The sequence below is a fragment of the Cajanus cajan genome, chromosome 4 (genome assembly GCF_000230855.2).
Source record: "Cajanus cajan strain Asha chromosome 4, NIPB_CcT2T_4, whole genome shotgun sequence".
Lineage (NCBI taxonomy): Eukaryota > Viridiplantae > Streptophyta > Magnoliopsida > Fabales > Fabaceae > Cajanus > Cajanus cajan.
Genome location: NC_138520.1, coordinates 74,516,734 through 74,542,800, shown reverse-complemented (window position 1 = coordinate 74,542,800; position 26,067 = coordinate 74,516,734). Strand labels below are relative to the sequence as shown.

At 28.4% G+C, this 26,067-nt stretch overlaps 3 protein-coding genes across 4 annotated transcripts; 1 reads left to right on the top strand and 2 right to left on the bottom strand.

Moving 5' to 3' along the window:
* Nucleotides 1-1,759: 1,759 nt before the first annotated feature.
* On the top strand, nt 1,760-5,919 carry FTSH6 (FTSH protease 6). The gene is made up of 5 exons (XM_020362860.3): nt 1,760-2,522; nt 3,340-3,880; nt 4,310-4,623; nt 5,044-5,284; nt 5,500-5,919. The coding sequence occupies exons 1-5, from the start codon at nt 1,939-1,941 to the stop codon at nt 5,839-5,841; spliced, it is 2,022 nt and encodes a 673-aa protein (XP_020218449.2). The 5' UTR covers nt 1,760-1,938; the 3' UTR covers nt 5,842-5,919.
* A 4,634-nt stretch (nt 5,920-10,553) lies between these two features.
* On the bottom strand, nt 10,554-12,450 carry LOC109802594 (amino acid transporter AVT1I). Of its 2 annotated transcripts, XM_083073055.1 has the most exons (4): nt 12,202-12,450; nt 11,866-12,021; nt 11,414-11,787; nt 10,554-11,140 (listed from the first exon to the last, which is right to left on the bottom strand). In XM_083073055.1, exons 1-4 carry the CDS (start codon nt 12,356-12,358, stop codon nt 10,625-10,627), a joined length of 1,203 nt encoding a protein of 400 aa, XP_082929181.1. In that variant the 5' UTR covers nt 12,359-12,450; the 3' UTR covers nt 10,554-10,624. The 2 variants fall into 2 exon arrangements, with proteins under 2 accessions (XP_082929181.1, XP_020219602.1); XM_020364013.3 differs by having other exon boundaries at nt 11,414-12,021; nt 12,202-12,449.
* Nucleotides 12,451-19,927: 7,477 nt separating this feature from the next.
* On the bottom strand, nt 19,928-21,916 carry LOC109802265 (amino acid transporter AVT1I). Its single transcript, XM_020363560.3, has 3 exons — nt 21,641-21,916; nt 20,882-21,489; nt 19,928-20,598 (listed from the first exon to the last, which is right to left on the bottom strand). The coding sequence occupies exons 1-3, from the start codon at nt 21,813-21,815 to the stop codon at nt 20,083-20,085; spliced, it is 1,299 nt and encodes a 432-aa protein (XP_020219149.1). The 5' UTR covers nt 21,816-21,916; the 3' UTR covers nt 19,928-20,082.
* Nucleotides 21,917-26,067: the final 4,151 nt, after the last annotated feature.

Sequence of the window (26,067 nt, the reverse complement as noted above, 5' to 3'; positions counted from 1 at the left end):
TCGGGTCAGTACCTGCAAAAGAGACTCCAATGCTTAAATTAGTTTTTGTAGGCGTGTGAGTCTTATATATATATATATATATATATATATATATATATATATATATATATATATATATATATATAATGCGCGTACCTTAGTGTGAATTAGAGTTTTTACTCTAAAGTGAGAACAGGGTTGGGCTGTGGCCCAATAGATCATGAGCTTGCCGTTTGGCCGATGTTGATGAGTGACCAGGTGTCGAGTTGGGCTTCAACACCCGATGTGAGTAGTATATATATATAATTCAACCCCTCCCAAATTATAAAATCATATGCTTTTTTAAAATTAATCTTCAAAATCATTCATTCATTTGAGGATGTTTTAGTCATGTCTATACTAACTTATTAATGACTAGAGCAGTATCTAGAATTTGCTTCCCAAGCAGGAAAACAAATTAAAAAAGAAACAATAATAATAAATTCATATCCAACTTTAACGTAGAAGGTAATATCCTGAAAATATTTTCGTTGATATAGTTATGTTAATAGTCTACCTAATGGAAACTTGAACATAATTAACCAACTATTAAGCAATAAAATATTTGTTTGGAGAAAAAAAAGTCTTATTCAGGAAAGTGAGGGTAATATATTCTAATTGTTGAATATGAAATAAAATATATATTATTGTAAAATATCGTATTAAAAAATCTATTTTTTGGGTAAAATAATTACTACGTAATCTCGCAGTAGCTGGTGTAAGGGAAATAAAAATATAAATGAATTAATGAAAGATTAAACTTTAAAATATAATCAATAAAAATTTAAGTTTCATTTATGTTAAATAATCATGTACATCAGTACATGTATGTTAATTCGAGGAATAATTTTTTTCTATTAATTTTGGAAGAAATATTAGCGATAACGTTTTTTTATTTAACAACTCTTCGGCGAGTTTCACAAATAAATAAATAAAAGTAGATGGAGTTTTTTTTAATAGGCATGCATAAATTTTACCAAATAATGAAAAGTATATTAAAAAGTGATAAAGTATTTTAATTTCTAAACATAAAAAACTATACACCCAAAAACAAGTACATGTTTATAAGGAAATTGTTTTAAATGAAAATATAAAATCTTTTCCATACTCAAGCCGAGCACCTCCAGTTAATTGCAAGTGAAAAAATTGGAAGCAACCCAACAAAATTTGTGAGCTTCGTTCAGTCTCTGGAAGAAGCCATGTCAAATCATATCCCCTGATTTTAACACCTTTCAGCATAAGGTGGCGCATAACAAGAACACAATTTTATTAGGTGGCAACATTTGAACCTAGGATTCACCACCCAAAATTTTGGTGTTTAACAAGTCCAATCAATCCACACACCCACTTCAAATTCTTCCAAGTGTGTGGCTGTCATATATGATCACCGGGAAATATAGTTGATATCTTCTACAGTTGTTCGCTCTTTGCCTGGAACAACCATATCCATCGATCTTGGCACTTCTAAATGAAAAATAAATCCTCTTCTTTTCCTTTTTTGTTATTTTCTCTATGACTAAACTTTTTTTTTAATAAAAAGTAAATGATATCCTTCTCATTTTCATTTTTTTTCTCCAAAAGCTTAGAAAATAGAAGAAATGAAAGATAAAAAAGAAAAAGGAAATTAAAAGAATTTTTTCCTCTTCTAAACAAGAGTGAAAGATACATGAACATAGTAGACCCTTCGTGAATGAAAAATTAGGACAAGAGAACAAAAACTTTACTCAGAAAATTCCAAATTAAGGTACCAGAAGGTTCCCATTTCTCTCTCCTTTTTTAAGCAAACTCCCTCCAAATCAATTCTTGCATGCACACTAGAGAAAAGGTGCAACACCATCATACCCTTGTAGTAGTAACACTTCATCTCTAAATACTCAATTTGAAATAACAAAATAGGTGACCCGTTTTGCAATTAAAAAAATGTCTGCTGCCCTATGTTTCTCAGTCTCCCCCACCTTGATCCACAAGCCTCAAGACTCTTCCAAGGACAACAAAAGAGAGAAACCATGGCAACAATCTTCTATGTTAGATAACAAAGTCAGCAAGAGGAAGCTTTTTTCATCTGCTGTTATTGGGCTGGGCCCAGCATTGGCTGGGCTTTCTGTTGCTCAGCCCACAATGGCTGAGCCAGAGAGCCCAGGTGCTTCCACTTCAAGCAGAATGTCATACTCAAGGTTCTTGCAGTACTTGGAAGAAGGTGCTGTCAAGAAGGTGGACCTCTTTGAGAATGGAACAGTTGCTATTGCAGAGATATTCAATCCAACCTTGGAAAAAATCCAAAGGGTCAAAATTCAGTTACCTGGGTTGCCTCAGGAGTTGATCAGGAAAATGAAGGATAAAAATGTTGACTTTGCTGCTCATCCCATGGAAATTAGTTGGTGGCCTGCAGTACTTGATTTGTTGGGAAATTTGGCCCTTCCTTTGATTTTGCTTGGTTCTCTACTCTTGCGGACATCAACTAATAATCCTGCTGGTGGCCCCAATTTGCCCTTTGGGCTAGGAAGGTACGAATTTTTAGCAATGAGTATATGTACCAACTTGCAAATTTTTACTAGGTAGACATTTAGTATTCTTAATTTTTTTCTTCTTCTAATTTTTATCTAAAAACGTTTTAAAATAGAAAAAGACAATATAAACATGTATGCTAAAATAAAATAGATCATGCACTATCAATATAAAATAATTTTACATTATAATTTAATTATTATTAATTAGTATGTATGGTAAACTTGTTAATTTTTACAATTAATATCTTAGAAGTCTTACCATTGGTGATTTTAAATTAGTTAACGGGATAAAATTATTATTACATGATCATTAAACTCATGTTAATTGCTAAGTATGGTTGTTCATGGTTTGGCTCAACCCAAAGAGCCAAATTAATCTTGTTATAATTTGCGAGAACTGAACTGGCTTCCTTGGATTTCAGTGAACCGGTTCTGATTCTGCAAACTGGTTTTGAACCGGTTGTATATTTAACCTATTCAAGAACCGGATTGTTTCCTATAACCAGTAACTGATTCTTCTAAAAAAAATGATTTGATAAAAAATGAGTGCTTATTGCTTACAATGCAGCTCATAAATAATTTATTTATTAAGTGTTTGTTCAGTGGATAATACTCACAGTCACAATAAGTCAATAACAAGCAACTAAAAGGTTGATATTTCATGCCTAGTATCATGATTTGGATAGATGGAGTACATGCTCCTAGATCACTGAAAATTTGTTGAGTATATGACACTTCCATGGATATAAACTAGTTTATAATTATATTGAGCAACTTCCTTGACATTATTTCCTTAAATCATGATTAACTTTAGGAGCAAGGCAAAGTTTCAGATGGAACCAAACACAGGAGTTACATTTGAGGATGTAGCTGGAGTTGATGAAGCCAAGCAAGACTTCCAAGAGATTGTTGAGTTCTTGAAGACACCAGAGAAGTTTTCTGCTGTTGGAGCAAAAATCCCCAAAGGGGTTCTTTTGGTAGGGCCACCAGGGACTGGAAAGACATTGCTGGCCAAGGCAATTGCTGGAGAGGCTGGCGTTCCTTTCTTCTCTCTATCTGGATCAGAGTTCATTGAGATGTTTGTGGGTGTAGGGGCCTCAAGGGTGAGGGATTTGTTTAACAAGGCCAAACAAAACTCACCTTGTTTGATATTCATTGATGAGATAGATGCTGTAGGGAGGCAGAGAGGTACAGGTATAGGTGGAGGAAATGATGAAAGGGAGCAAACACTGAATCAGTTGCTCACTGAAATGGATGGTTTTACTGAAAACACTGGGGTTATAGTCATTGCTGCCACTAACAGACCTGAAATTCTCGATGCAGCATTGCTTAGACCCGGGAGGTTTGATAGGCAGGTAAGCTACTAGCTCCTTTTTCAATATTCTTTGTTATTATTGGAGTTGGAGATCCCACATTATTTGATAGTATGACCAAAATAAAGTATTTAAATAAAAGTATAAATAAAAGACAATTTTTGTTTCATGACTTAACTTGTAGGATTGTATTAAACTCCACCCATATTTTAAGATGGATAAGAGTCTATTTTAATGGTTATTTGTTAAGCCTGATAGACCATTCACTGATGTCAAATCATGCAATAATGAAAACATATATATTATTACACTTTATTCATTTCTAAGATTTTTAGTAATGGTGATACTTGCTTACATATATTTTTATTTGAACTTAATTTAAAAATAGACATCCAATACATGAAAAGCTTACTAATTGAAGTTGATGAAGTGTGAAAAAACAGATGAATTGTTTTTTGATTGTGCCAATAGGTCAGTGTTGGATTACCAGATATAAAAGGGAGGGAAGACATACTGAAAGTTCATAGTGACAACAAGAAGCTTCACAATGACGTCTCTCTTAGTGTCATTGCCATGAGAACTCCAGGATTCAGTGGTGCAGACCTAGCAAACCTCATGAATGAAGCTGCCATTCTTGCCGGTCGAAGGGGCAAAGACAAGATCACAATGAAAGAAGTTGATGACTCCATAGATCGCATTGTGGCAGGCATGGATGGAACCAAGATGACTGATGGCAAGAGCAAAATTCTGGTGGCTTACCATGAAATTGGACATGCTGTTTGTGCGTAAGTACATTAAATACTTATTCATGTTCATAGGAAAAATTTAGGCCAGCATGTTTGAGAAAATGTAAACAAAATAATGTAAACAAGTAACATACTTGTAGCATTTTACAAAAACAGAAATTGAAAACAGACCAAAGGCCTGTAGAACACTTTTGAGTTTGGAGAAGGAAACCTTTAACTGCTTTATATTGTTCAACACTTGAATTTTTTCTAGATTATTAGTCTTTATCGTAAAACCTGATTGATAACTTTTAGTAAGATCTTTTCTTCCAATTATGTTTTTCTTTTTTTCTATTCATAAGATTTGAATCCAAGACCTTGATTAAAAAGGATTAATCCAGTACTATTTGGACTTTCGATTTGTTGGTATTTGAATTTGTTGTCTTTGAAGTGTAAGTTAATAATGTTTGCACTTTGCAGGACACTGACTCCAGGGCATGATCCAGTACAGAAAGTCACTCTAGTTCCTAGAGGCCAAGCCAGAGGCTTAACATGGTTCATACCAGGTGACGATCCATCTCTCATCTCTAAGAACCAACTATTTGCTAGAATAGTTGGAGGCTTAGGGGGAAGAGCAGCAGAGGAACTCATATTTGGTGAAACTGAGATAACCACTGGAGCTGCTGGGGACTTGCAACAAATTACACAAATAGCAAGACAGGTTAGTATTAACGACTCTAATCCTCAACAACATAGGTTTCTTTTGTGGGATGAAAAAGGAAATTTTGAATAATATTTTTTATCTCCATTATTAATAAATGTGATAAATGATATGATAAAGAGAGACAAACACCAAAGAAAGAAAATGTCGTACAAGTATCATTTCCCATTTAGAAATTACATCATGCTAAAAGATTGTTATAATTTTTGCAACAGATGGTGACAGTGTTTGGCATGTCAGAGATTGGACCATGGGCATTGACTGATCCTGCAGTGCAAAGTAGTGATGTGGTGCTAAGGATGCTGGCTAGGAACTCGATGTCAGAGAAACTGGCTGAGGACATTGATAACTCAGTGAGGCAGATAATAGAGGCAGCATATGAAATTGCAAAGAATCACATAAGGAATAACCGTGATGCAATTGATAAATTAGTGGATGTGCTACTTGAGAAGGAGACCCTTAGTGGAGATGAATTCAGAGCTATCTTATCAGAGTTCACTGATATTTCTTCACTTAAGATAGATAGAACCCCTATTCGAGAAATGATAGAAGCATAAGTATAGTTCAAGTGATGTATAATGGGGTAGGATGACTTTGTACATGAGTACTAGTAATATTATAGAGCTTAGTTTTGAGATGGTGCTTTCTTGATAATTAGTAACTTTAATCTTGTTTCTCATGTTGTATCATTCCTCCTTCCTATTTTTGTATTCACTATCACTAGACTATTCATTCTTTTTAGCTAAGCAAAAAACTTAAATGTACTTCGGAATTATGTAATAAAATTATAAAACAAAACAATTTAATCTAATTTCTGAAACAAGATAAATCATGCTCTATTAGGTTAGCGGAAACATTTCCAGTTTTTATTTTCTATTTACATTTTGCATTCGATTTTAAAAAAATTTATATAAGAATTTATTAACTGGGAAAATGAAAATAAAAAATAATAAAAATGACTTTTTTTCACCATATTTTAAACAAATTTTAAATATTAGAATGACATTTTTGTAATTAAAACAATAGAAAATGAAACTGATTTTCAAACTAAATAGCCCTTAATATCCATCAACAAGGGTTAAATAAACTATTATTTTATTTTAGTTTTTGCTTTTATTGAGTTAAATAACATCACTAAGTTATGATAGTGGTTAATTAAAATTTAATTTTTGAGTTTTTTTTTTATACTCGATCATAAATTATTAGGAATACTCAGTTTATAATGGTTCTATATCTAAAATAAAATTGTATAGTAGATGATATATGTATAATATTATTTGAGTTTGGATCAATTCCTTGCAGACTTGAGAGGGAGGAAAAAGAACACAGACTTTAAAGAAAGACAAATGCAGGCCCACCATTAAACAATATGGTTTTGGAATAGGTAATTGGACTAAGCCCGTTTCTAATTTGATCATGAAGTAGGGAAGGGGTTTGGTCCAACTGAGGAGTCCGTGATCCATCATGAAACAAGAAAAACGAAAGAAAGATGACTCATATACACCAAATATATTTTGTTGTCTGTGTAATTTATTACTTTTTTTTTTCTTCTCATTTTAGTCTCTATAATAAGTTTTTTTTTTCATCCCTAACCTTTTATAATATTTTAAAAATAGTTTCTGTTATCAGTTTTTATTAAAAAAAAATCTTACATGAATTGTATTTTACTTTACCATTATTATACAGGTAAATTGATTTTAATTTTTTTAGACAAAATTTTAAAACATATTTCATTATTTTTACTTCGTCATACTCTTCACAAGCACCTTCTTTAAATGGAGGAACATCACGTCTAAGTTGTCATCAATGACGGAGCTAGACTACTAACTCCCTTCTCCAATGAGGTGTCTCACTCGTCATTATTGCAACGACCACAATAGGTGGTAGCAATCTTGATGGTCTTGAGTCAACTAACATAGTTCTTCTAACCTTGGAGGAGAAGGCATTGGTGGTGGCTCTAGTAGAGTGCTGGATGCTCTTGTTGCAAATGAGCTCTTACACAACTAGGAAATAACTAAACTTGAGGTCAAACTCTATTATGGTGAAGTGGTAGGTGATGGTGACCTTGTAGAGATAATGGTCATTGAGGACGAATTCGATATCGTTGTTAAGATCGCAAATTGTGAGAAGTTGCTTCTCGTTGAGAAATTCAAGTTTGTATTTAGAGGTTTAAGATTTATAATGTTGGATTTGGATTAGAGAGGGGAAGCAGAACCATAGAAGTGAGGGTTTAAGTGCAATAAAGTGCATTGTTAAATTTTATTTTTTAAATTAAAATTAATTTACCTAAGTAACAATAATGAAATAGAATATAATGAATATAGTATGTATTTTTTTATCATGTAGGATTTCTTATAACAGTAGTTGACACCAAAATTAATTATGAAACATTATAAAAGGACAGAGGCATGAAGTAACACCAAAAAAAATTTACAAGGACCAAAAGTGAAAAAACGGTAAATTATAGAGATAAAATTTATATTTAAGTCTTTTTTATTTATAAGAACATCTCCTTTTCGCTTTATAAAAAATAAATTCGTAAAACATTTTTTTTTATTTTCTATTTTTATTTTATTTTATACTTCCAATGTTCAATTTAATTTCCTTCTTTTCTACACATCTCCTTGTCTTCCTCCTTTCAATTTTCACATATATCATCTTACTTTCCTCCCACCTCACATAGTTTAGTAGGTAATTTTAATTTTTTCAATTTTCACAGTACCCTATTTCCCCTTTGCTTTCAATTTTACTTTTAACACAATTACTCCCCCCCCCCTCCCCTTTAAGTTTTCATGTGTACTCGAGCTGTAGAATTAGTGCGTCACAATATTGTAATCATGTATGACTTCTCAATAGTTTTGAAAGTGTTAAGCAGATACGTTTTTTTTTTCAAGCACTTTTTCTCCTTTTACACTTTCAAAAAGCATAAAATTAAATTTAGTTTAAAAAAAGAATTTTTTGAACATTAATTTTAGTGTTTCAAATGTAATTTTTGGAATAGTAAAATTAGTAATTCAAAAAATATTTTAAAAAATTGTGTTTTTTTTACATACTTTTAAAAAATAATCTTTAAAATACTAATTTATAAAAATAATTTTCCAGAATTTTGTAAAAATACACTTCCATAAAATATTTTATGAACACTAAAAACAAACTTTCAAAAAACAATTTCCAGAAAAATGAAAAAAATTTAAATTCAACGAGATACCTTTGTCTTCTATTGTCTATTCTATGCGTTGTCAACTCATGTAACTTGCACAAAAATTCAATCAGCTATTTTTTATTATTATGTATAAGTAATATTAAATAAATTAAAAAATATATATAATTTAACATATTAATTCATATCTTGTATTAAATGTATGAAACAATAAAAATTGAATGAAAAATTAAAATTTAAAGAACCATAAAGTTAAAAGTAAAAAATAAAATTTAAAAATATAAAAATAAGATATAATTATCTTAATTGTCATATAAGAAAAATTAAAAATCAAAACTAATAAATAATAAAATCAAGAAAGAATGACTAAAAAGATGAATATGAAGAAAAAAGATGAAAAAAGGTATAAACGAAAAATAAAATTTTAAAAAATATTTTTTTTTTAAAAAAAAAAAGATGTTTATATTATAAGCCAAAGATAGATTCTGGACAAAACAATGCTTATAAGGCATTTTTAAAAGATAAGAGGTAAATAAATTCAACAGTCAAATGTTTCACTACCATCATTGTGTAAACCAACACTTTCATTTTTAAAAATATTATCCTTTTTCTAAAAAAATTATTAAATCATTTTAAAAGTATTAAGAATTGTGTTAAGTAGCATTTCAAATTTTAAAAATATAATATTTATTAAATTTTATAAAAAAACATTAACAATACACTCTCTAATATATTCATTCTCTATTATTAATTAAAATTTATTATAAAATATAAAATTCGTGAGTTTTACATTTTATTTAATAAATCTTCTTTATAATTTTGTATTTTTTAATAAACTAATATTAGAGAATATATTAAAAAAATGTCAGAGAATATGTAGTTTTCATGTATTAAAACGAATCAAAGTTGAAACAAAAACTATAAATATAAATATTCTTAACATATATTTTGAGAATGACCCTGGGGTCCTAAGAAGATTTATAGCTGGCTATTGTATTGTCGTTATCTTCTTGTTGCGTTCAATGGGCCATCACATAAATTGACCCATGATTTGGACCACCAATTCCTAGAGAGAACAACTCATGATCGATTTCAACGCGTATTGGCAATGGCAAAAAGTGAAGTAAAGTTGAAAAGTCAAAAAAGTGGTGGTGTTCTCCATGTCCTCGCCCTACTATTCTTTGATCTAGTTTTTCTTTCTCTATCGCTAGGAGAGGTCTCAATAATCTAAATTCTTATAAAACTTAGATTAAAAAACTTATTTAGTTGTTATTATTACTCTCACTATTTTCACTATCACTATTTCTAACACTACTTCTGTTATAATTTTTTATTATTAAATCTTAATCTTAACATAAAAATCCAACTTTTTTAATCTATTGAACTTGTAAATAAATAATAATAATCGAACTATACTTGCATATAAACACACAAAAAAAAAATTAAATAAATTAATAATTTATAATAATTTTGTTAATCAAAATTAACTTATAGATTAATTAATAAGAAGAAAATAAAAAAATAAAGTGTTTTAATTTCATATATTTCTTTTTAGATGCATGACCAGAAGTTATGTATGATACACGTACTAATTTGAATCGATTAGTTATAATTATATACTATTTTAAATTTTAACTTTTATGATTTTTATGGATAATATTATTTATTAAACAAATTTGATTGAGAGTAATTATTAACATATTTTTTCAATTTTTATCCTATAATTTTATAAATTTTACTTTTTAATCTTTACAATTAAAAATATTCTGTTTTAATATATATATATATATCATTTTTTTTTGTTTTTCTAGTCTTTTTTTGTTTTTATAAACTTAATATTTTAGTATTTTTTTTTTCACGTACTCTCTATATTAAATAGATGACAGAAATTAAAGAAACAAAACTCATATGTATAGAATAAAAGATAAAATTTATAACACTGATCAAATGAATATTAAATTTATTTATTTTCATATCACTGTTCATTTCTCATTATCACATACACCACTTTCTTTACGAGACATGCTATTCGGTACGAAACAAAATACACACAATTGTACGAAATATAACTCTGGTAATTTGATTCAAGAGAAATCAACCTTCATGTGGTTTCGAAGAAAAAACAACTTTCTTAATTACCATTTCCTTTATTATTTATTGATTGCAATGCTTATTAGATATTACAATCTGTGGAGTATTTCCATTACAGAGGTGTACGTCCCAGATATTCCCATTACTACAGCTGCTAACACTATTACCACTATGGCAACAGTTTCACACCCTATTTTCTTGTAAGTGCCTGAAATCTTCAAGTAACACAAACATGGAAGCAGAATAGAAGCTGTGACACTGAGAAACGCTCCAACTAGGGACATGAGACCCCCAAAAAAAGGAACACTGAGGGCAACAATAGTAGTGCTTATTACCAAGAAACTGCTAACTAAGATACTCATTCCTCTATTCATGTAAGCTCTTGGAACCAAATCCTTCAAAGCATTGGTAATAGGTGTCACCATCAAACCAAACTTGGCTATAGGATTCACCAATGTAGTATATATTGCCAATTTTGAGCTTACTTTGTTCAGTGGCAGGTTTAATGTCACTTGTGATTCAATTTGTGGGCCAAACATCAGGTAACCAATTATAGCCATCGATGCATAACCAATTGTGCTCAACACAAAGCATACAAATAGGACCTGCAATGTTAAAAGAAGAAATTATTAGAGCCAAAGAAAGTCATGTATTTAGTTTATGAAGTATCAAAGGACACCTATACCAGGGTACTTAATTACATCCACTCTTAAGACTTGATTATGAATTTTATTTTTCATAAGAGACAAATTAAAGATAAGGTACATCCACTCTTACTAACTAACCACTTTAATTCAAACTAAAGTTAAGTGTATGCACTTTGTTATTTTAGACGATTTAATTAAATTCAATCCAAAATAATATATAAAAGCTCTTACATTAGAGAAGTGGTGTTTGTTTGCCATGGAATTGTACAAAGTGGGGAAGACTGGATGTGCACAGTAACAAAAGGCATACAAGCTAACAGCTGTGGGGATTCCATTCCAATTAAAAAGAGTTCCCTTTTGATGAAAACCAACTCCATCAAATGTTGCAGTCCATAATATTGAGAGAATAATGATAGCAGAAGCAAAAACTCCACTTGCAGAAACATAAGAAAGTAGGCTCAAGTTATCCAACCAAACTGTTGGCAAGACGATAAGTGCAACCAATATCACAAAGAATTGCTTCCCACTAATTGCTAAGCCACCTATCTGAAACTCCTCAATTGGGAATAAATTACTCAAGTTATCACCTTCTAGAATCAAGAACCCTGTTGAAACCAAGTATAGCTCAGTGTACATGGACACCGAAACTACTAACCTTCCTATCTTTCCAAATGCAACCTCACCTATATCAGGGTAGCTTCTAATGTTGAAATTCTTATCCATGCACTTTTTGATCAACATGCCTGTGTAAAATGCTGCAGTGGCAATAGCAAACAGAAGAACCAAGCTTAACCACCCTCCAGACGCAAGAGCATATGGAACTGAGAGTATCCCAATACCTGGAGAAAATTAAACCAAAACACACAAAACATTGGCATGTTATAGGATTTTGTTTTAAGATTAAGAGCACAGCATCTTGAGATTGAGGTAATAAAAAAACTTATTTCTTTAAAATAAGCTGAATTAAAGATAGATTTTTCTTTGAATAAGAGAAGGGCATGTTTTGTAGATAATGAAACCTGATATTGCATTGAGTCCATTAAGGCAGGTGCGAAAGGAGGAAACAGTATTTTTGGAAGAATGATGAGAGGCTATGCCATGCCCTTGCTCATGGTGCTTCCACTCTGGTAGTAAAGGAACATCCAATGATGAATTGTAAGAATGTTCTTCTGGCATCTGAACAAAAACAGTTATAGACCTTCGATGGGAAAAGTTCAATTCTTTTGCAAAAAGGAGAAGTTGGCAAATCTCAAATGTTTGATATTTGGGGTTTAATGTAACCTTATAAAAACATTAAATTTTCTACCAACTTTTCTAGTAATCACTTAAACGTTTAACACATGACCAATTCAACTACTTTTAGATGCCAAATAACCTTATAAATTAACTTACCTAATTGTATAGTCTACTGGGACACAAATTTAGAAGCTTTTTAAAAGTTTACCAGTGAAAATAGAGAGTTATAATTACGTGCATGTTTGGTTTTTAACTCTAACGTGAATTTTCACGTTTGCGTAAAATTGATATCTAATGTGGAAAGAGAATGTAGAATCATGTTTCAAAAGCTAATCTAAACATGCACTAAGTAGTTGAAAGCCGTTCTAAAGAGAGACGAGTATCAAATCATTTGTTTCTAGCGTGTTTAGGGGTGCTGGTAGTAAGACCGGAGAAAATCAGTCTCAATTTCACGGCGAATACAAAACAACACATTACATTCTAACATTGTTTTGGTAACACAAATCTAAGCACTTTTAAGTTTTAAAATGTAGAAATTAGATTAAAATCGACTAAATGTAACATATCATCATCGTTGAATTACGGATAAGAGAATATATTTTAAAATGAAATGTATAATTTGAACATGTTTCCAAGAAAAAAAAATATAATTATATATATCCACTATAAGAAATATTACCATGTAAAGAATATCATTATATGTATAAACAATGTAAGTATAAATTTATTTTATATTTAATTACACGTAATTTTACGTTAATTTTGAATAAAATTTAATATATATTATGTGATATTATATTTACATTTTTTTAATAATATATTATAATATAGATAAAAATAATTTTTAATAATAAATATTATGTCATTATAAATTATGTTATTATAATATATATATATATATATATATATTTTTTTTATAGTGTTTATTGTTGCTTATCCTCATTCATCTCCAACCTTACACTACCACCTAAGGCCAAGCATGCACCGACGTACTGCAGCATTTACACTAGCACCTCAAGGCCAAGCCTTATATTACCATCACTCAGCTACGTTCCTTCTAACGTTTTCTTATTAATATTTTCTCCCTTATTAACTAAAAATCATAAGTTTTACTATGTTCTATCATAAAATTAAAAAATCAATTTGTTAAATGAGATGTAACTCTACAAAATATATAATTTTTAATAAATTTAAACTAATAATTAAAACTGTTAAAAAGAAAATATTAGCTAAAAAGAATATTCTGTAAAAAAAAAAAAAAAAAAAAAAAGCTTGAAAGTTGAAAGATATCGATACCTTTCCTCTGAACTTAATTTGCAACAAGTCATGTGTCACTTGAAGGCTGATCGACCATAATAAATTAAAAAAATTACAAAAATAAATTAATAAAAAAATTATTTATCAAATTAAATAATTTTGGCCATGTTGAAATTAGAGGAAAGAAGAAAGCGTCAATGAAGGGCACGATTTCTAGAAAACGTGGAACAGTAAATAACAGAAAACATCAGCATGGTTGATGCTTACTGTACAAAAACATTTGAATGAAAAACGTCACTCATAATGACGTTTTGTGTATATACTGCATAAACTAAAAACGTCACTAAGGCTGACATTTTTTTTATTAATTTATTTTAGACATTTTTTTTAATTTGTTACGGTGAAAAAATATAAATTTAAAAGTGATGAACTATCGATGTAAAATATTTTATACCATTAATTAATTAAAAACCATAGTTTTATTTAACTTTTAAGCTAATTATCATAAAAGTAAATAAATTTATCATCTATAATAATTTGTGATTAGATATATCTGTAAAATTACTTTACAAGATCGGTGCATCACGATTGAACTAACTATATATTATTTGTTTTTTAAACAAATATAAGGCATGAAATCAAGTTAAGACGAGCGAAGAGATTAGTCACTACTATCGGCGGTGAATACTCCAGGGACGAACAAAAAAAAAAGTTAAGACGAGCGAAATAAAAAAGAATAATCCATTTTCAAAATGCATAGAAAAATTTCAAAAACTCATACATCTCAATCAACATGGAAGTAGAAGGACAAGTATGACTTTTTCACCATAACAAATAAAAAAAAAAAATGTCTAAAATAATAATAATTTTTTTTGTTTGCATTTTTTTATTTTTATGTTATAGATTTGTTTATGTGAAATATTATTGTTGATAATTAAAATTTATAGAAGTTTAGATTTTTTTTAAGTATTTAGAAGGGACAGATCTGGAAAAATGTTAACCAGGTTGATGTTTACCACTACATACTAGATGTCAGCCTTAGTGACATTTTTAGTTTATGCAGTATGTGTATAAAACGTCACTATAGGTGATGTTTTTCATTCAAATGTTTTTGTATAGAAAACATCAATCATGTTGACGACTTGACGTTTTCTGTTATTTTCTGTTGCCTTTCTCTCTTCTACATGTTCTACCGTTTCACGTTTTCTAGAAATCGTCTCTTTCATTGACGTTTTCTTCTTTCCTCCAATTCTAACATAGCCAAAATTATTTAATTTGATAAATAGTTTTTTATTTATTTTTTTTTGTAATTTATTATGGTGAACATGGCCTCGTACACTTTTCCTAGTCTTTCCACTCCTTGTAGCAACAATGCAAGTCATTAATTAGAGTTATTGGTTGGCTATATCTTTCCTACCTGTTCCATGCTAGGAAAGATATAGCTAACCAATAACTCTAATTAATGCAGGTAGGCCACAAGTCACTTGCCTTCCACTAATAATAAAATATTATTTTTTACTCAAAAACTTAATTATTTAATTCATTACCATCAAGAGAAATAAATATTTTAATTGATAACAATAAATTTGGTTTATATATATTATTTTTATACTATTTTTTCTTCTAATTTTTTTAAATAAAATCTTAGTGTGTTAAAGATCACTATAAGAAAATAACATTTCAACAATGTTGGTATCCTAATACATTTAGATTATCTCTCCTAATTAATATTTATCTCCTAATAAATTAGAGTAGATATCATTTAAAGAATTTATAATTAATCTTTTTTATCAAATTAAGAGATTTTTTTTATCTGTACTAAGAGAACATATTATAATTACATATAATTTTATATAAAAATAATTGATAGTACATAAAATAATATTGATTGGTCTTATAAAAAAAAACAACAAACAATTACTTTTTAACTCTATTCTCATTTTACTTTTGGGTTCCATACTCACAGTCTTTCAGGCTCTATGTCTAGTTATTTTCGAGTTCCTTGCTCATTTTCTTAGGACTCCATACCCACAATCTTTTAGGTTCTCCGCTTATTTATTTTTCAACTTCGTGCTCATTTTATTTTAGATTTTTGTTTTAGCATATTTTCAGGCTCTGTTCATATTTGTTTATGAGTTTTGTGCACATTTCCTTTTAGGGCTCCAAACCCACAACTTTTCAGGCTCTATGCCTTGTTTTTTTAACTTTTGTGCTCATTTTCCTTTTGTTGGGTATTGGACTTTTTTTTATATGGAGAAAAGACCTAAAAATTGAGAAATTTAAATTTTGTCTCACTTAAAAATCAAGTAGAGAGGGTTTCTTAAGAAATAAGAGAGAAGAAAATTATACAGCCGTCAATGAGAGAAAGAAGAGAGAGAGAAAATTACACAGTCTCATGGAGAAAAAGAAGGGAGAAAGAGTAGAAAATTTGGTTCGCATACACAGAGCAATTTTAGTAAAATTGCGATCCTCACTTCGTTTACTGTTGGATCGGGCTGGAAATTTGATGGCAGGTTCTTAACACGGTGATCTTCATTTTGATCTTTGGGATCGTGGATTGGAGGTCTATGGTTGGAGAAATCAATTTCGTACAATTGCTCTAATTTGAAGTTTCTTCTTCTTTATTCTTCAATTGCTTTAATGTATTGGCTGACTGTAAGCATTTGTTTATGCATTTGATTAGACTCTCTTGTACCCTTATTTGACTGGCTTGTGCCCGTGAATTTTTACTTTTCACATTAAAAGTTTTCTCACGTTAAAAATATCTGTCTCTTTGTAAATATTTTCTATCATTTATTTGTTTTGTTATTTTTTGCTGATTTTTTCTAGTGCGTACTCTAGGACTCTTGATTATTGTGTTGTGCTCAATGTCCATAGTTTTTCAAACTCCACGACTATTTGTTTTTTAACTTCATGCTTACTTTAATTTTGGATTCTGAAGCTCATTGCATGTTAAATTATGAGTTTTCATGTCAATTGCATTTTACATTTTGGATCTTGTACTCATTGATTTTGCATTTAGGGTATTCATGCCCACTATATTTCACATTTTGGGTTCGCATGTCCATTATATTTTGTATTTTGAAACTTTGCATCCATTACATTTTACATTATGGGTCACCAAGTATACCGCATTTTATATTTTGGGTCCTTATGCCCACTAAAATTTTCTTTTTAGTCCCCACCTCCACCACATTTTGTATTCTAGGTTCCTACATCCACTATATTAGATTCTCGCTTTCGTTCCATTTTACATTTTGAGTTCCTGCATCCATTGCATTTTACATAATTGGTTTTGCAGTCACTACATCTTACATCTCTAAGTCTGATATATTTTACATTCAAGGTTTCCATGTCCACTTCATTTTGGGTTTTTGCCCCCACTGCATGTTACATTTTGAATTCTTGCACACATTCCATTTTACATTTTTAAGGTCCTTGCGCATGCTACATTTTACATTTTGGATCATCGTAGCCATTGCATTTTACATCATGGATTCATGCATCCACTGTGTTTTACATTTTAACACCCACTCTTTTTCACATATTATTGGATTATACAATTATACAGCTATCTCTTTGCTGTAAATATGTATTTTTAGTTAGTTTTTGTTTTTGGTCAGCTATTAGGTTATTACAAATTGTTAATTAATTTCTAGCCTCATTTATTTAAGGTATAACTATATAATCTTTCATCAATTTTCTGAATGAAGTTCTGATGTATTTTTCAGCGTTCTATTCATTCTCTTATCCAATTCTCATCTATCATCACTGTAGCATCAATTCATATCGGTCGCTACACGCAATCTTTTTTACATCTTGGATCTATGTACTCACTCTTTTACAATTCTGGTCCTCGCGTCTACTTTGTTTACAACTTAGGTCCCTAAAACTATTTCTTACAATTCAAGTCTCCATGTCTACTTTTTTTTTTAACTTGGGGTTCTTGCGTCCACTCTCTTTTACACACTGGGTCTCTATGCCCATTTTCTATTTTCATTTTGGATTTCTGCACCAACAACTTTTTGAGTGGTTGTTCTTGCTCGAACTTTAGTTTTTTTTAAGTCATTACTTTATCTTTCAGCTAAAGTTTGAATCCTCCTCATGCCCTATTATACTCTTTTATAAATCATCTCAATAAATAAAGTATTAAGTGACGTGACATCTTTTTATTCATAATAATTTAAGACACGACAACTTGGGACATCTCTTTTCTAATAACTTTAACTTTTTAAACAAAATCAAATTGTTCAAAGGGATCGCGACTTGGGTGAAATACCTTTTTCAATGGTGCTTTTAGAATTATGAGTTGTGATCTTTCAAAAATTGTAAAAAAATTTAGTCTAAAATTTAAAAGTTCCGTACCTGGATCCAAGTTAAGAATCATGTCACGCTCACATCCAAGTTTGATATATATCTTCATGACGCTTACAATTTGCAACAAAGCCCTTGTCAATTAAACTTCATGTGATTCCGGTTTCATGTGACATTCATATGCTTATTCCTTTCCAACATTTCGTCTTTTGTCAACATGGTTTTATTCCTAATTTTTGGAACGAAATTGCAGTTCGGATCTTAACTTATATTTTACTATGATAATATGAAAATATTTATTATTAATATTTTCGATTTAAATCTAAGTAAAAAGGGATAACTATGAACACTTATTTTCTTCTATGAAAATATTATTTTTTTAAAAAGTGATTAAAAATAAAGAAAACAATAAAATACAAAATAGATATTTGTTTCTTTAGAACATAAAAGAAAAGAATAAAATATAAAATACAAAATTAGAAGAGAAAAAATTACAAATAATAAAAGACTATATTTGCATCTGATTACGCCATCTGGCAGCTAGCTACACTTAGTCGTCTGTAAAACCAATTACAACTATTGATACCGACAATTGCAAAAGAAAGGGAGATTAAAAAAAAAATTGAATTGAAGCAAACAAGTCAAAACTAAATAATGGTTATGCTTCTAGTAATATTCCATAAGAGTTTTTAATTTCAAACTTTGTAATTTCATAGTTGTCATTGTTAAGAGCACATATCCTAATTTAATTTAGCGATAAAAATAAAGACTTCTTTTTTGTTGTCTAGAACTATTTTGTCCACCTTCATTAAGATTGTCGATTAAATTAATGATTATATATAGAGATAATTGTTTCAAAGTATGATTTTGTATTCTCTAAAATATAAGTTGGAATGTTATTTTTGGATATATTTAAAAAAGTGTTTGGTTAACTTTTAGTATTCCTAATAATGTTTTTTAAAAAAATTAAATTAAAAAATACAAGTTACAAGTTTCATAGAAAATAACTTACTATATTCCCATAAAAATATTACATTCCCACCATCTTATCATGGGAATAAAAACTGCTTTAAAAATGGGAATGTATATTCCTGGAAATAAAAGACACCAAAAAATTAATTTGCAAAACTTTCTAACAAATGTGGGAATAAATATTCCTATCAAAATATTCCCGATAATAATAATAAAAAAATGACATCAAACAAAACTCCCTATATTGTGTCTTTGATTTCAAGTATTTCAATAATATGTTAATTGAATTAATACAAACTTAATATTAACACTAAAAACATTAACACTAAATATGTTTTTGAGTTGTTAACAATTATATTTATTTAAGTTATTTAAGAGATTAAAGGGAATATCCAAGTTCAACCATTTCGATTGACAAGTTTGAAATATTTGAAAGTCAAAAAATTGTTTTAAATTATTATTATATTTGTTTAAGTTGTCAATTTTTTATATATAAAATTTGTAAGTTTGTATCATTCATAAATATTAATAAATATCTTTTATTTATCAAATCAATAATAATAAAGTCATTTAATTTCAAATACAATTATGTGTAACTTTTAAAATAGCAATAACTAAATATAAAATGAAAAGACTATTAAAAAGAAAAATTAATGATAATCAATTTTAAAAAAAAAACTAAGTTATTGTTTCTATATTTCTTACTAAAAATAATAGAAAATAAATAAGACATATATTTATTTTGGCATAAAAAAACAAAATTAAAAAGTAATTTAACGTACATATAAAACGTTAATTAATAAAAAGAAAGTGACTTAGACAACATGTTCATTCGTCCTTAGTCCTTACCCAACTATCCCTACCATGCAGAGATTATTTCCGTACTATGCAGAGATTATTTAATAATAGTAATAATATAATAATAATAGATCGTTTGGCTTGATTCTTAAAAATCAAAATTTGAAATTGAAATTTGAAACCAGATTATGAAATTTCTATTTTTTAAATTCAAATCAATCTTTTCAATTTGACTTAGGCAGCCACCTCTAATGATAAGTCATAAGAGTGATTGTTCTTCTTACGAAAACGCTTAGTAAATAGAATAGGCACCACATTGTCCATTACAAATGTTGCACTATGTCCCTGACAGATGTGTAAGTCCCGGATATTCCCATTGCTATACCTGCTATTATTATTGCTACTATGGCCACCGTTTCACTCCCAAATTTCCTGTAAGTGCCTGAAATCTTCAAGTAACACAAGCATGGAAGCAGAATAGAAGCTGTGACACTTAGAAACGCTCCAACCAGGGACATGAGATACCCAAAGAAAGGAACAGTGAGGGCAACAATGGTAGTGCTTATTACCAACGCAGTGCTCACTAAAATGTTGCTCATTCTATTCCTGTACGTTCTTGGAAGGAAGTCTTTCAAAGCATTCGTAATCGGTGTTGCCATCAAACCATACTTGGATATGGGATTGATCAAAGTAGTGTATATTGCTAAATTTGAACTTACTTTGTCTAGTGGCAGGTTTAATGTTACTTGTGATTCAACTTGTGGGCCAAACATTAGGTAACCAATTATAGCCATCGATGCATAACCCATTGTGCTCAACGCAAAGCATACAAATAGGACCTGCAATGTTAAAACAAGAAATTATTAGAGACAAAGAAAGCCATGGATTTAGTTTCTCAAGTATCAATAAGGGAACCTATATCAGGGTACTTACATCCACTCTTAAGACTTAATTATGAATTTTATTTTTCACAAGATACAAATTAAAGATAAGGTACATCCACTCTTACTAACTTACCACTTTAATTCAAACCAAAGGTAATTAGTGTCTGCACTTTGTTATTTTAGACGAGTTAATTAAATTCAATCCAAAATAATACATAAAATATTTCAAAGCTCTTACATTAGAGAAGTGGTGTTTGTTTGTCATGGAATTGTACAAAGTGGGGAAGACTGGATGTGCACAGTAACAAAAGGCATACAAGCTAACAGCTGTGGGGATTCCATTCCAATTAAAAAGAGTCCCCTTTTGATGAAAACCAACTCCATCAAATGTTGCAGTCCATAATATTGAGAGAATAATGATAGCAGAAGCAAAAACTCCACTTGCAGAAACATAAGAAAGTAGGCTCAAGTTATCCAACCAAACTGTTGGCAAGACGATAAGTGCAACCAATATCACAAAGAATTGCTTCCCACTAATTGCCAAGCCACCTATCTGAACCTCCTCAATTGGGAATAAATTACTCAAGTTATCACCTTCTAGAATCAAGAACCCTGTTGAAACTAAGTATAGCTCAGTGTACATGGACACTGAAACTACTAACCTTCCTATCTTTCCAAATGCAACCTCACCTATATCAGGGTAGCTTCTAATATTCGAATTCATATCCAAGCATCTTTGAATTAACATGCCTGTGTAACATGCTGCAGCAGCAATAGCAAGCAAAAGAGTCAAGCTTAACCACCCTCCAGCTGCAAGAGCATATGGAACAGAGAGTATCCCAACACCTTAAAGTTAAACCAAAGCCACAAGCTAAACATTAGCATATTTTATTATTAGGTAGCAAAATAGAATTATTTCTTTAAAGTAAGGATTAAACATAGAATTCTATTTGAATAAGTAAAGGAAGAGATGCATGTGTTACATAAATTAATAAACCTGATAATGTATTGAGTCCATTAAGACAGGTGCGAAAAAATGATACAGTATTATCAGTAGAAGGAAAAGAGGCTGTGACTTTTTCGTCATCTATGACATGCCCTAGCACATGCTGCTCCCTCCCTGGTAGTAAAGGCTCATTCAAGGATGAAATGTGGGAAAGTTTTTCTGACATTTGAACAAGGACAGATATAGAGATTGATGGAAAATGTTGAATTCTTGGCAATGAGCAAATCTGAAAGGTTTGATATTGGATTGATGAAGTTGTTGCATATACATTATATTTATACCGGATCCGTTAATTCCTTGGTGAATAATAAAACGTTAGATATGTTATCATTCAACTACTTTCGCTGTCAACTTTATATGGGCCACATAAATAACTTTGTCATTTACGTAACAAACATAATCACTTTGTTTTTTCACAAAAGAAAGCTTCACTCTATTCAGCATTTATTAGACGGATTTTTCCACCGTGAGTCCACGAATTTAGAAATTAATCAAAAACTAAAAAAAAATGTTAAAAGAAAAATGCTACAGATTCTAACAAAACTACCCCATGATACTACATTTTGTCCTAATTACAAGTAATATAAGACAAATCATTAAAATTAAAAATATATATAGAGAGAATAGAGTTAACAATAAATGAAGGGTACAAAATAATATATAATCCTAAATAACTTTAAAAATTAATGATTGTGACTTAAAATTAAGACTAAAAGAATTTAATTTATTACTTATAATTAAATACCAAAAGTAGCATTAGTTATTAGTTATATATGTGGCTTGATTTCCGTAACGCTTTCGATATTTTAAGTTTTCCAATTTGTTGATTAACCAATAAAATTACTATCACTTTGTTATATTCGTACAAATTTGTTATTTTTGTTCTATATACTTTAAGTATCTTCCAATGAAAATATTTTTTTTTAAGTTAGATAATCGATATAAGAGTAAAACTTTCTCTATAAAAATTTAACACAATTGTATATTGATGACGTACAATTTTGTCATGTTTTTGTACTGCACAATACCGGTCTTATATACTTTCTTTTTAATACAATTTGAAATATTAAATGAAATTAATTAAATAGTAAAGTTTTATGGATACAAGTTAAAAACTACTACTTCACGTCTTGACATATATATTTTATTTTAGTATATTTTTTATAATGTGCATAAATTGATTAAAATTTTAAAATTTGATCTTCCTGGAGTGAGAGCGAGAATAAGATAAGACAAGTCTCGTAGAAGGAAGCTATTGACGCAACTTTTACGACAAAACGTATGGGTGGAACTTGAAGAAAATAAAATTAGGCAGGCCACGTGAGTTTCATGGTGTTTTAAAAGTAAGCGATGCTGAAAAGTCATTGGAACACGTGATTTTCCTGCTATCTCCCTCTTGCAAACCCCCTCGTTTCAATACTTTTAAATGAATAATATTTTCATTTTTAATATAATATTAATTTATTCTCTCATAAATTATTCAATTATCATAATAATATATTTATTAAGAGATTAGATTATTATGGTAAAATTATATAAAGAATAATATAGTTATATTATTTTCTTTAATCTATATATAAAAATCTTATAATTTAGTCGCTTTAGATTTGTAGGAATACTATCTTGAAGTTAGTTTTTTTTTTTTTTATTAAATCAATAAATATTTCTTAAGCTTTTATTTTTCCAAAAATTACTCCTACATTAATGAGACTTTTAATAATATATTTTTCAAAATTTTAAAAAATATAAATTAAATTAATTTCACTTATATAAGTAATAAAAAAAACAATTCACGTTAATTAAGAAAGATTATTTATAATATTTAATTTTACTAACTTCATCTAAAAAAAGTATTTTCTTAAACTAACCTTCTTAAAATTTGATATCAAAAATAGAAAAGAGAGAATGGAAATACAATTTTAATTAAATTAAAGGATATTTTGAGGATGATAACATTATATAGAAAAATATTATTTGAAATTTCTTTATATTTAAGATTAACAAATATAAAATTTTTATTGTTTATATTTTGAATAAGAGGAATTATGTATTAGAATGGGTCTAAATTTTTTAAAAATTTAAAAAATTATTTGATATTTATTTTATTAATTTAAATTGATGAATACTTATAAAAATATTTTATTTGTTGATTTAAATTTATATAATGAAATATCATTTTATTTTCAAATTTTAAAAAAAATTTATAAACTTAATCAATACGTTAAGAATTCTTAATTTAATGATTAAATTATTAAAATTTGACATAAAACATGAGTTATTAGATGAAATAAGTTTACTATGTTTTAGAGTAACTTTTATCAACTATTACAATACTTAATAATTTTATATTAAATGTGAATTTCACCGATTTAACTATTGAATTATAATTTCTATCACTTTACATACTTATGTCAATTTTTTTAAAAATGAACAATAATTTAAAATAATCAAAATATTCATATTTTAATATATTTTAAAATAAGTATATTATATCAATTTTATTTTATAAAAATAAAATATAAAATCATTTTAAACTAATATAAAAATTTATATATGATTTAAGGGTTAAAAATTTGTAATCTAACAATAAATTTTAAAAAAATTTACATTTAACATAAAATTAATAAATAATATAATAATTAATGTTGTTTAAACCTTTATAGATATAAATTAAAAATCCCTGAAATATTTTAAAAAAGGATAGGGATTGCTAGAGTCGAGGTAGGCGTGGTTGAGACCAAGACTTTGACATGGTTTCCTGTAGCCATGGGGGTAATAAAAATAATGAAAAATTCTTCATTCCGAAATATATTTCGAAAGTTTAAAAAATTAACTTAAATTATAAAATATTAAATTAAATAATTATTTAATAATAAATTTATTATAAAATATTAATATTTTAAAATTTCGGACCGTGTTTTGGTTCCGAATTAATAATAGGTCTAGTAATGACTTTGTTTTGTTATTTTAAGTTTTTGTTTTTATCTTACCAATCAACTTTGACGTACCACTGTACCAGTAAGGATATCATGCTTTTCGGTTAACTGATTTTACCATCAATAGTGTGAAGATTTGCATTTGAGATTCACTTAACTCACCATCACATGTGATGGTTGCATCAAAAAATAAAATAAAACAAAGAAAGTGAAAAGAAAAAAAATGAATAGAGAAAATAAGATTCACTAATTATTTTGTAAAATAAAAAATAAGTATTTTTTATGAATAAAAGCAACAAATAGAGAATAACACACTTATAACTATCCTATATATAGTGTTAATGACATGCTCAAAAAATAAGTATATTTATAAAATATATAAATTGTTCTGAAAATAATTAGATATAATAATTATATGCTTGTATGTGATATAATTGTAATGGGTATAACAATAATTTTGATTTTTAACTTTGCTTTTTGTTTTTTTTTTCAAATTAAAGAGAACTAGTTTTAGTGTGATATCCACACAAAAAAAATCTCTCCTATTTGTTTTTTTTTTTTTTTTTTTTATGTACCAAACAAAGGAATTTTTTTAAAAAAAATACGTATTAATTCCTTCCTTTCATTTTTCTTCTTTCCCTTGTTCCAAACACAATGCATTAATTTTCCGGTTCATGAAATGTTAATTTGTTTACTTGTTATAACTGCAAAGTATTGATCACTTTTATTCATAATATATCACTTTTATCGATATATAGTTAATTATTGTTCACGAACTTAATTAAACATTTATAATTAAATTTTTAATCATTTTCATTTACAAAATTCAAACATTATACTTTATTTAAAATATTATTTTGCATGAATCCAGAATTACTCGGACTCGAGAAGACTTGCTGGACTATAAATGTTAATTTAATCGTTTGATATTTAGTTTATAAAATATATTTAAAAAAAAACATTTTTTTATAAATAGTAATAATTATACTTTAATAAAACTCTATATTATATTTTTTTAACTGATATGCTTCTTATACTTGTTAGCATTTGTCATTTTTCACACCCTTTTTTACAAAATATTTGAAGTTCTCATGTTCAAATTTCACCTTTAAACTACGAATTTTCTGTCTATTGCTCTATTACTTTTTCTTTTCTTTCTAAATTACATTTTAATTTCATTTGATTTTAATTCATAATTTTAGTCTCCTTATTTTAATTACAAAATTTAGGTTATTCAATTTCAAAAAAATTTAATTTAACCATTAAGGTAGTATTTGGTAAAGAGAAAAGAAATATAAAAGATAAGAGAAAGGAATTAGGTAATTAAAAAATATAGTTGAAATTGAATTTGCTTGATAGGAGAGAAGTAAAAGAAAAGTGGAAGGAAGATAATTTTTTAATTAATTTATTTTGAATTCACTAAATATTAAATTAATCAATTTTAACTTATTAAATATTATTATTATTTTATTTATTTAAACA

What these genes read in the sequence shown, in the direction of transcription:
- FTSH6 (XM_020362860.3), top strand. Translation starts at nt 1,939, where the DNA reads ATGTCTGCTGCCCTATGTTTCTCAGTCTCCCCCACCTTGATCCACAAG. An exon ending in TTGCCCTTTGGGCTAGGAAG is followed by an intron (nt 2,523 to 3,339) that starts GTACGAATTTTT and finishes GATTAACTTTAG; the next exon opens with GAGCAAGGCAAAGTTTCAGA. An exon ending in CCGGGAGGTTTGATAGGCAG is followed by an intron (nt 3,881 to 4,309) that starts GTAAGCTACTAG and finishes TTGTGCCAATAG; the next exon opens with GTCAGTGTTGGATTACCAGA.
- LOC109802594 (XM_020364013.3), bottom strand. Translation starts at nt 12,358, where the DNA reads ATGCCAGAAGAACATTCTTACAATTCATCATTGGATGTTCCTTTACTA. An exon ending in TGGACTCAATGCAATATCAG is followed by an intron (nt 12,022 to 12,201) that starts GTTTCATTATCT and finishes AATTTTCTCCAG; the next exon opens with GTATTGGGATACTCTCAGTT. An exon ending in ACAAACACCACTTCTCTAAT is followed by an intron (nt 11,141 to 11,413) that starts GTAAGAGCTTTT and finishes TTAACATTGCAG; the next exon opens with GTCCTATTTGTATGCTTTGT.
- LOC109802265 (XM_020363560.3), bottom strand. Translation starts at nt 21,815, where the DNA reads ATGTCAGAAAAACTTTCCCACATTTCATCCTTGAATGAGCCTTTACTA. An exon ending in TGGACTCAATACATTATCAG is followed by an intron (nt 21,490 to 21,640) that starts GTTTATTAATTT and finishes TTTAACTTTAAG; the next exon opens with GTGTTGGGATACTCTCTGTT. An exon ending in ACAAACACCACTTCTCTAAT is followed by an intron (nt 20,599 to 20,881) that starts GTAAGAGCTTTG and finishes TTAACATTGCAG; the next exon opens with GTCCTATTTGTATGCTTTGC.